The 11198-nt window shown below is 38.2% G+C and overlaps 2 protein-coding genes across 2 annotated transcripts; both read right to left on the bottom strand.

The window, feature by feature from the left end:
* Nucleotides 1-4824: 4824 nt before the first annotated feature.
* Nucleotides 4825-8041, bottom strand: LOC122770525 (beta-2-microglobulin-like). The gene is made up of 4 exons (XM_044027431.1): nucleotides 7818-8041; nucleotides 6967-7239; nucleotides 6636-6673; nucleotides 4825-6545 (listed from the first exon to the last, which is right to left on the bottom strand). The coding sequence occupies exons 1-3, from the start codon at nucleotides 7876-7878 to the stop codon at nucleotides 6660-6662; spliced, it is 348 nt and encodes a 115-aa protein (XP_043883366.1). The 5' UTR covers nucleotides 7879-8041; the 3' UTR covers nucleotides 4825-6545; nucleotides 6636-6659.
* A 1110-nt stretch (nucleotides 8042-9151) lies between these two features.
* LOC122770519 (beta-2-microglobulin-like) lies at nucleotides 9152-11141 on the bottom strand. The gene is made up of 2 exons (XM_044027419.1): nucleotides 10751-11141; nucleotides 9152-9707 (listed from the first exon to the last, which is right to left on the bottom strand). The coding sequence occupies exons 1-2, from the start codon at nucleotides 11124-11126 to the stop codon at nucleotides 9694-9696; spliced, it is 390 nt and encodes a 129-aa protein (XP_043883354.1). The 5' UTR covers nucleotides 11127-11141; the 3' UTR covers nucleotides 9152-9693.
* Nucleotides 11142-11198: the final 57 nt, after the last annotated feature.

Here is an 11198-nt window from a genome sequence, read left to right as displayed (position 1 = left end):
TTAAATTCAACGTCTGCCATTCCAGCGAGCCATGAAATCCTCACAGTCAGCTCTCTCTGTATTCAGTCACTTTTTAAAAAAAAAAAAAAAAAAATCCAGTACACTTTAATCAGTGGCTTTCGGGGTAAATCCTCCTCAGTTACTACACTCACTATATGGCTTCCTCTCTGTGTGTTTGCTCAGGCGTCGCATGCAGGACAGAGACCGTTTGATGACTTAAGCCACTCGTAGTGCAGATTATAATTACTCCTCAGGACGGTCGCAAAATGAAGCCGAAGCAAAGCTTTTAATGCTTTTACAGTCTTAGACTCTTATGTGAATTGTAAATCAGAGATTTTATTCCACACAAGTACACAGCAGTAATATGTACTGTTAGAATGTGGAAGCGATCTGTATGTGTACAATGTTATACTGTTAATGCCAATAAACAACAGAGCTGGACTGATATCAGAGAAATAAAAAAAAACACTTGAGTGCTTTTACTTTGAAACAGGAACAGGGCGTGCTGTGTTTGTGACACATGAGACAGAAATATGTGAAGAAAGATATTTTTACTTTGCAGGTTGTAGTTTGACTGAAAACTCAAAGAAATGTCTGCGAAAAAGCTTCAGAAGAGAATTCTCAGGTTGTCTCACAGTTTTGTTTGTTTTCAGATGAAGGACGCCGAGTACATGCTTTACAAACACCACACAGACGCGGAATAATAAGGCCAACAACACCAAAAAACATCGAACACTTCCGCTCTAAGTTAAGAAGATAAATGTACATCGCTGTAGCATCCAGTCAAAGAAAGGGGGAGCCATTACCGATGGTAAAAAAGTTTATTGATTTCGAAGAAAATACACAACATTAGCATTTACGTAGCAAATAACATTGCAGTGATATCAGATGGAGCTCCATCACTAAGTAAGCTAGCGGACACAAAAGTTCACATAGCATTAAATCAAAGACACAAAACAATATTTACCTTGTTGGCACTCTTTATAGATGCTAATAATCTTTCTTACTGTTATCTTAAATGCGTTGTCTCTTAATCTTTGTAATGTTTATCCTGTAACGTTTCTCCGTTTTCTTCGTATTTTTCGCTGTTAAGTTGCATCAACGCCACACACCTACAGACTTTCAAAATAAACTTCCGTTTAAACAGGAAATAGCGAACTGTCACGTCGACGATAGCTAAAAACACTTATAACTTGACATATTAACATGCAGATGGGCCTTTACAATTGCAATGATCATTATTATAATATAAATAAAGATATTAGCGGTGCTAACCTGGTCCCCACAATGCTGGTCTAAGACATTACAAGAACAAAGACATTACTTTACTGTGCATTACTGAAGGTAATGTTTCTATTTTGACATGCTAAAACATATTGGACCTTTAAAAACATGTAATCCTGTTTGTAAAAGCAAGGTACTCTAACTGCGGTACGTGCTGTGAGCTTCCTCTGGTGGTGATTGGAGGAAAATCAGAAATACTGTTCTCGGGTGGAGCGGAGAAATTTTGAGGTGAAATGGAAACAAAAAATAATAATAATAATTAGAGTCACCTTATCTCACGATCCATCCTGATCTAATTTCACTATACTAGTGTGTGTATACAAGTATACAGTATGTGAGGTAAAATCATGATTTTCATGTGGACAAAGCTGAGACTAAAATGCCTGTAAACGGCTCATATTGGCTGTTTTTTTTAAATTATGTTTTGTTTTTCTTATCAGCCGACCCATTCATGAGTTGATTTAAATAAAGTTACTGGCAACTGTTGAGGCATCTGTGCTTTAAACAACTCAATAATAAGCCGCAGCTCTGAAGCTCCACACAGACTCACTGATGCCGCAAACGTGTGGCTCTCCGAGGACTTCAATATCGGCGGCAGCCGAGTGTTGATAGTAAACAAGACTCGTCATGAGCTTGATTTCTCATTCTTCCTGCACAACAAGTCCAAGGTCGTTTCATCGGCAGCAGCAGCAACAACAACAACAACAACAGGAGGTGTTTGTGTCCAGTGGGAGTTGGACTTACTCGGTGACTGCAGCCTGCCTCCGAGGACGGACATTCTGCAGGCGTCTCCTTCGAGAGTCACTTAGCATTCACACGAGCTCGCCGTCGCTCTAACTCGGGATAATTAGACAAATATTTGGAACAGAAGAACACTTTCACGTACGCGGTGCACTTTCAGAACTTTCGCTGACGTCCAAAGCTGTTTCTCCTTTTCAATCTGTGGAGGAATGAAACAGAGTGTGCTGCGCTGGAGAACAGAGGGAGGATGGTGATGTATCCCAAACCTGCTGTCTGCCTGAAGGAAGCCTGAGGCCAGTTACTGCTCACTGCTGTGGACATGGATTCTACATAATATACACTGCATAGACAAAAGTATTTGGCTGCACCTGTTAAGTATTCAGAAATCACGCGTTTTAATCAGGCTTTGGTCTTTTAGCCTCTGATCTCCAATGAAGGACAGTCTCTTTTTTTGGACAATTTTATACTTCAACAGTTTGAGGAAGGTCCTTTTCTGTTCCAACATGACTGATGTTGGAACAGAAACAACATCAGTCATGACAAAGAAAAAATACTGGTTTGACTTTGAGTTTGGTGTGGAAGAACTTGACTGGCCCGCACAGAGCCCTGACCCCAACCCCATCGAGCACCTTTTGGGATGAACTGGAACAGAGATCGTGAGCCAGGCCACCTCGTCCAACATCAGTGCCTGACCTCATAAATGTCCTACACAATGAATGGACACAAATTCACTTCAAAATCTTGAGGAAAGTCTTCCACCCATGTGAAACCCATGCTCCTGGTGGTTTGTCCTTTCAGGCTGCTGTAGAGACATGATTAAAGCTCAACATTAGCCTGAAGTGCACATAAAAGGCTTATTCTAAGGCTACAAAAGCAAAACAATATACATTTTAAAGTGATTATACACTTATGAAAATGTACTTCTGGGTAGTATATTCAAGTTTTGCTCATAAACTAAAGTGTTGCACACTGGACCTTTGAGTGGTGTGAAGAATCTCTGTCTTCAGCACCACAATTCTCACAGACGGGAGATTTGAACAGCCACACAGCGTCTTACAGTTTTGTATAGGTTGTTGATGCTTGCGAACTTTATTACTAAGTGGCGAAATGGTAGCATCTACTTTCTTTACAATGGCTGTTGAAAACAATCAGACCTACTGACTACAAAGCCTTTATCAACGCTTCCGTCCCTCACTGTTGACCACCATGCACTCATTCACCGTCACATATCCTGAGAAACAACAGCGCTCAGTGCTCACCTAGTGCCCGCCAGCCGAGCGCGTCTCCCCCGCAGTCCATGACTCGACAGAACCGCTCCAGCACCAGAGGAGGGACATCGTAGAGGAAAGTGTCCATCTGCTTGTGATTCAGCCTCCGCCGGCTCTCACTACACTGACTGACTGTGCGTGTGAGTGTGAGTGTGACCACGTCCACTACTGCTGCTCTTACTCAAACGCGGAATTCCCGTTTTATCGTCAAACCGCCTACGTCATGACTGAGTCAGAGTTGACACACACACACACACACACACTATCTACATAAACACAAACAAACACACATATATAGATTGTTGGAAAGATTACTTTGGAAATCAGTTGGTTATAATAACAATTGAAAATGTAACAGTAGTGTAACTATTTCAATTACTTTCTCAAAGTAATATACGTAACTAATTACATTTGATTACATTATATATATACATATGTGTTATTTACAATAAATAATGTAAATAAATAATAAAACATGTGTTCGTAGCATTATATGTGTACAGCATGTGGAAAACATGGCACCGTGTTGACCTGTTGACGACAAATGTTCTTTTATGTGTTCAAAAGTTTAACCATACCATAATAGTCTAACCTTTTCCAAATCTCACATAAACCAATATATTGCACCACAAGGTGGCGCTTCGAGTGGTCACACGGTGGTGTAGTGGTTAGCACTCTCGCCTTGCAGCGAGAAGACCCGGGTTCGAGCCCCGGTTGGAACAAGGGCCTTTCTGCATGTGTGTGCGTGGGTTCACTCCGGGTACTCCGGCCTCCCACAGTCCAAAAACATACAATGTGGGGAATAGGTAAATTGGACACTCTAAATTGACCATAGGAGTAATGGTTGTTTGATGGACTGGCGAACTGTCCAGGGTGTACCCCGCCTATCGCCCGATGTAGCTGAAATTGGCACAGCGACCCTCTGGTGGACTGACTGAATATGGAGTGGCCAATGTGTCAGTGGACCATAAAATGTACCAATATACACCTTCCTCTTGCTTTAAATTGAGTAATTATTGACTGGTTTTCTTCACTTAAAGTATTAACTAAACCAGGTTAACCTTTTTCCAGGTTAAAAGAAACAATATTAGGAATCAGAGCAATATAATTTTACCACATAAATAAATATCAGTAAAACTACCACAAGTGGGAAGGGTAAATCAAGTGCAGACAAACATCCACATGGTGCAGACGAAAGCTAAAACTCTGTTCTTACAACATACAGTTTTTACAATATGCCTTCATTGTTTCAATAACAAACGTATTACTTTATATAAGTGTATTGTTCTAACAATGTAGGTTATTGCAAGAAAAATAAACCTATGTTCTTACAACATACTAATATTTTTCTTACAAAATTGCGTTATAACGTGAAACACAATAGTGGCATAAATTAGCCTGGTTTAGCTACAGTAACATATATATCTCACAGGACTTGTTTTCAGATCACAGAAGGAAAGAAAAGGCAGAGACATGGAGGGAAAACAAAGACTGAGCAAACAAAACAGAAAACATTGAGAAATCACACAAATGAAAATCAGTAGTTATTTTTATTGTAATGAATAGCATGTTGAAGAACATTGCAAACACCTTGAAGGTACATTTTCACACTTTTCTGACACCTTACAGCTGCAGTAAAAATTGCATAATTACACAAATACAGACATGTTAAAAAATTAAGATTATACTCTAACTTTTTAAGTAAAGGAGATGGTAGCATACTTAATGTGCAGCACCTCTATGCATTATGGCATGGCTGACAAACCGCTGATGACAAATATCCTGGGTTCCCACACCTAAGTTGAAATCAAATTCAAGGACTTTTCACGACCAAATTCCCTGGAATTGAAGTGCTGTGCCGACACAGCTTAAGATGGGAGGGCAAATTGTAAGAGCCGCTTTGCACAGTGTCCACTTTTATTGATTTGCAGCACGTTCTGCATCTGGCCAAGTGATTGCCCTTGGGATGTTGGGCAAGCCACTCTTTTATATTTCCTTTTTGTGAGCCAGAGGTCTTGGAATTTGCATTTCCCCAGGCATCACACAATTTGCCATCTCTTACTTAAGGTTACTCACACAAAATTCAAGCCCTATCTATTTAGGGCTATTTTTAAAATCTTTTTTCATATTCACAAACTTTCAAGGTTTTCAAAGACCTGTGGGAACCCTGATCACTGATGATGAGATTGATGGTACAAAGGGAGAGGGACAAATGAATTTACAACCACATACTCTTTTATTAATCCCACATATATTTGTAATAAAAGGCCCTTGCAGTGAATGTCTACTTATTGATATGTTGACTATATGCCATATGAGTTAATAACATCAGCAAGTGCTCAGGTGTGAAGTCATCCTTTAAAATAAATCATATTCCCCTGGAAGAGTACTTAGTTAAAGATAATAGAAAAAAACACTGAAAATTAAAAATTCTTTATGTATATATATATATATGCAGGTTGAAGGTTTTCCTGTCTGTATGAAGCAGCAGATATTATACAAAGCACCAGTTAAAGTAATAGTTATTGGGTTTGTTTGTTTTTTTGAAGCAATGTTGTATGAGGTTAGCACAGACAGCTAGCACTGACTGTGCAGCTTGCTAAAGGAGAACATGTCTGTCAGTGAGCAGGTTCTCAACAAAGGAAATGGACACAACACAGTTGCCATCAACTACATTAGAGGAGTTGGATTACTTTATCGTTGTAGCGGATGACTAAATTATTATGCTATTATTTGAGGAAGACAAATTGCAAATTCATTTCCGAGTTGGTCTACTTTTAACATCATGTCATAAGAAGTTATTTTTTCTTACTTTTCCATGTGTGCGTCCGAATGATCATCAGAAATTCACTGATGTGATCGAAGGAGTGTTGTCATGTGGTGATTTACAGCTGGTCTAATTGGTGTGAATTTCCTGGACATCTAGTACTGTCAAAAAGTTCAGAGATAATGGCAATTCCAGATTGGCCATGGTCAACTGTGTCCATACCTCATACAACAACACTTCAACAAGCATGAACTATCCCTTTAAAACCACTATATCCTTTAAAAACATAGAGAAACCTGTTGCTGAGAGCTAGGGCTGCAACTAACAATCATTTTCATAATCCATTAGTCAGTTGCTGATTTCACAAAATATTAAAGTATGTTCATTGGTGCCTCCAAAACCTGACGACGTCTTATTTTGTCCACAAATCAAAATTGTTGGCTGCTCATCAAAGTCAAAATGGGTCTCCTCCAGACTGAGCACAACTGTGATTAACAAGCATAGGGAGGAAAAGTCATTCTCACCGTTACTGAGCAGATTACAAACAATATACTGACAGAAAATATGGCACATACCTGGAACTAGGCACAGATTATAGCTTAAAGATCTGATTCTGTGGAGGGAACATAAGAAACACTGGTGAGACACTATCACTGTGACGTGTTCTAATGATACTTATACAATCAATTATTTATCCATGACTTAATTAGTCGCAAACTACTTTGATAGAAAAACATTTAAGGTTAGGGCAAAACTGAATTTGCCAATAAACCTTTTGAATTCATGTGCATTAATGTGTGATCGATTGTAATTGATCATATCATTTGAAAACCTTGTACGTATCTGCTTTACCTGAATATTATCATGGCAATGCTAACAGTACGTTCAGAGCAGACTAAGACATACCCCAAATGTGCTCGATCGTTTTCTCGTTGTGGGTTACGCTGCAAGTGTATTTTGCGCCTTTTTCCGGGGTGAAGTTCGCAAATTTGGTCAGGTGGTAATACCAGTTTTCCTCAAATGCCAGGTCTTTCTCTTTAACCATGGCCATTGGCTTGCCATTCTTCAACAGCTCGATGGTGATCACTGGTGGGTAGAAATTGGTCACGTGACAGATCAAGGTGTTGGGCTTGCCATCCTCTTCTTTCTTATGGCTATACACCTGAACTGTGGGTGAAGCTAGGAAAAAAACCAAAAACAATCACTGAAAATTAGACCGTCTTAACACTGTAGATACATATGTACGATATGTATACAAATAAATAATAAATATTGTGTATTTATATAGTCTGGACTATATGGTTTGAATGTTTTTAGTTTGTTATTATTTGCATAAACAGAGTATGTGTTTGGGCTGTATATCATGTTGAGTGTTCACATACAGTATTTTGAAATGACATATTATAATAAAGAACAATACTAATAATAATAAAAAAATTGTTCTCTATGTTTACCTCCCACAGTTAATTGTGTCGGACATCTTGCACATGCCTCCTCCAGTGACACTGACCAATCAGTGATTGGCAGGCTGACTTCACATAATATGGTCTAACCTTTCACGTAAATGAGTTTATAGTTAAATCTATAGTAAGACACTAGTTTTCTCAAGGTTTATGCGTAACTTTAACAATATAATGGATAATAACTTCATACTTTACATGGACGTTGGCAGTACGTTTGTAGTAAGTTTTGAAACCTAACACACAAGTTCCCCGTAACATGTTGAGTACAACAGGCCTACAGTCACGTATACTTACAGATTTTCGCCAGTGAAGCGCCGATTAGAGCCAGAAGAACAACGCAGATAAATCCTCTCATGACGGCAACTATTGTCGGACTGTACTGAAAAACGCCCTGTATATATATTCTTTTTCAGGTAATACACACGATGTAAGTGGCAAAGACGTCCAATCTCAAAACGAAAGTAAACCCTGGCGATCCTGTGATCGTCGCGAGTTAACAGAAGGCGGAACTGCAGCGCTCAACTTGGACAAGCAGTTGTCGTAGATTAGCCAATCACAAGCAGAGGAAAAAGTCGCATGACGTATCATCAGTTACTAGGTAGAACACTTTCCGACATGTTGCCATGTTGTGGCGCAGTAAGTCTTTGTTAGAGCTCACTTTGGACTGTTAGAGCTTTTATTCAACATTCGTCATATGTATTAGATACACGTAATCATAACCTAAACCATCGTTTTATTATAGTTTTGTTGGTCATATTTAAAATGTCAAACAATTAAAATGACCATACTGTAATGCTAGTTTCTTCCCCTTTACAACACTTGTCATTTGCTACACCATTGTTGGAGGGTAAAATGTGAGAGTGAAAGACTTTTAAATGATGCTGTGCTTGCGTTTACTTGTTGAAATATATTGAGATAACTTCTCCCCACATGTATTTTTGATTTGAAACAACAAATACATCTTTGTATATAACAAAACACTCTTTGTACAGCAGTGGTTTAACAGCAATTAAACTGGTTTTATTCAACACTTCGAAATTCCTGTCCCACCAAACGACTTCTCATTTGTTTTCCCATCAGGTGTCATTGCTGTGTTTTTCAATGTTTTAAAGATAATGATAATATCTCTGTATTGTTTGGTTTCACTTAACATGCTATCGTAACTCTCAGTTTTGACTTGATTAAGCTAATCATTTCAGGTAAATTTTATATTCACAAATCAATGTCCTCGTAAGAGACCTTTTGTTATTTTTATGTAATTCATACATATTGAGATACCTTTTTAAATGAAAATTAAACTGTCCACTTGAGTTTTTCTCACATCTCTTGCCCTCACTTCCTGTTACGTAAAAATTGTAAATATGTAAGAAGACTGTAATATCAGGGGAAAAAAAACATAAATAAAAACATTAATTTAAAATAAGGCTGAAACGAGCAGATTATACACGGAAATATTAGCTTTCACACCAATTTTTAAATATAATGTTAAAAAAACAACTCAAACTCGTCTCAAATGTTCATCTGTCAGAGCCCAGAAGCCAGTTATTGACATGTCTACATATTACTTTAATTGTTGCCATTTTCTACTAAATAGATAAATATTTCTATAATGATAGAGCAAAGACACATTTTCACAAGAGTTGTTTATTCAAAAGTGAGAGAACACACTCATATTATCGGGTCCAGAAAATAACTTGTCATTAACAAGACCAGTTAACCCAATTTTAATCTGTGAAATAGTGTCAAACTGTCAAGAGTCTAAATAAACAAGCACATTTTATTATTTTAACCAAATATAAAACAAATTTAAAACATCAAAAGCTGGAAAACATAAAACAGTGATGAATTACAAAGGACTGACAGTTCCTACTTTCTCTCATAAATGACCAAGCAGTTGAAAATTTACATTCCCCCTACTGTGATATTGATAATTTGATTTGTGGATAAGGTGAAGCCAGAAGAATCTTGATATTTTGTAATCCTGTAGATTGAAGATTTGAATAGTGAATTTGAGTCAAACCCCCTGACATCCCTTTCAGAAAGAGAAGAAAAAAAATGACATGACAATGGCGATTCCATTGGAAAAATCATCTGGCCGAGTGGTGGCGCAGCTTCACTGAAACCAAATGGATGAAGAAATGAATTTGCCAGGCTGGAACTTTGCTCATCCTTACATGTTTGACTCTGAAATAAAAAAAGGGGGGGGGGAAGAGAGAGAGTCATATCCATCTCATAATATCATCTTAACCTGATCCACACCGATACTGATATCACAACCTTGATTATCCACAAATATTGATATCTGTCCAATATAGTCCTTTTATACATTTTAAACAACTGTGACATTAATTCATTTGTCCTGGCCATAACAAAAAAATCTGCTCCCATAAAAAGGAAATAATAAGCCTTACAACATTTTAGCTGCATTTTATTTGCAGCTTGTGCTTCTAGGATGCATATTTATTTATCCATGTTATGGTGTGAGAAAGTGCCTGGGCAAAATGAATAATTGTGCACTTGATCTAAATTGTACTTTTAATGCACATGACAAACTAACTTGAAACTCGCTTACATTGCACTCAGGAACAGTTTCTATCCCACCACTGTCACATCACACACACAGACTTACTCCACCCCCAGGATCTGCCTCTGCTGAGACCTCTAATGTCCCATTTAGATTTGTTGTACTAATTTATAATTACCCATGTTAAAAGATTATTCTGTTTTTATATACATGCCCATATTTTCCTACATTTTCATTGTAATTCTTTACATATATCTATGTATATCTACATATCTATAAAGAATTGGGACATTGAGATGATAACTGTTGACGACTCAATCTTCCTCTTCTGCTTTGGTGTTTTATGGCAGTTGACATCCATAATTTTAGTATTACCGCCTCCTTCAAATTCTTGCTTTTTCCATTAGTTGTATGTTGTACACGTGTATTTCTTTCATTTTCATCCTTCTTTCTCACTATTTACTGCCTTTCTCAGCAGTATGTCTAGGGCTGGGCAATAATAAAAAAATTATTAATTATTACTGCAACACAGTCCTCTTTTGTTGTAATACAGCAACTGTCCAAAGCTGTACAATCAATACGCACATTTTGATGTATCGTGTGTCTAATTGGAATGTGTCATTTTGTGAAGTATTTACTTAGCTACCCACTACTTGGATGACAGGTGTATACGGAGCGTCATTTACGTGTTCCACACACTCACCCCAGGCAAAATCGGTCATTTTGGAGTTGTGAGTGATGCGACAGAGGTACATCTCTCCCTCCTGTGGTTTGAAGGCCACGTTCTGTGTCAGATGGAAGTGCCAGTTCCCGTTGAAGGCCAGGTCGGTCTGCTCGGCATTGGGGATCACTTGTCCGTTCTTCAGAAGCTGGATGCTGATGTCAGGGGGGTGGAAGTCGCTCACGTGGCAGATGAGCATGTTGTCATCCCCGTACTTTCCTGGTTTTTCGCTGTACACCTGGACTTTGGGAGGATCTGAAGGCAGCAAAAGAGGAATATAAAGGGATATAAAGCTAGACTGCTGAGAACCAGACACAGTCTCACCAACATCGAATGCCTTACAATATGTCACTGCCATGTTTTTCTTTCTTTTTTGGAGGAATGGTATTAATCCCTGTTATTGTTAATTAGAGGTTCCTTTTTTCCTCTT

Source organism: Solea senegalensis, linkage group LG1 (assembly GCF_019176455.1).
Source record: "Solea senegalensis isolate Sse05_10M linkage group LG1, IFAPA_SoseM_1, whole genome shotgun sequence".
Taxonomy (NCBI): domain Eukaryota; kingdom Metazoa; phylum Chordata; class Actinopteri; order Pleuronectiformes; family Soleidae; genus Solea; species Solea senegalensis.
Note: the sequence above shows the minus strand (reverse complement) of the source record. Positions and strands in the feature narration are given on the sequence as shown.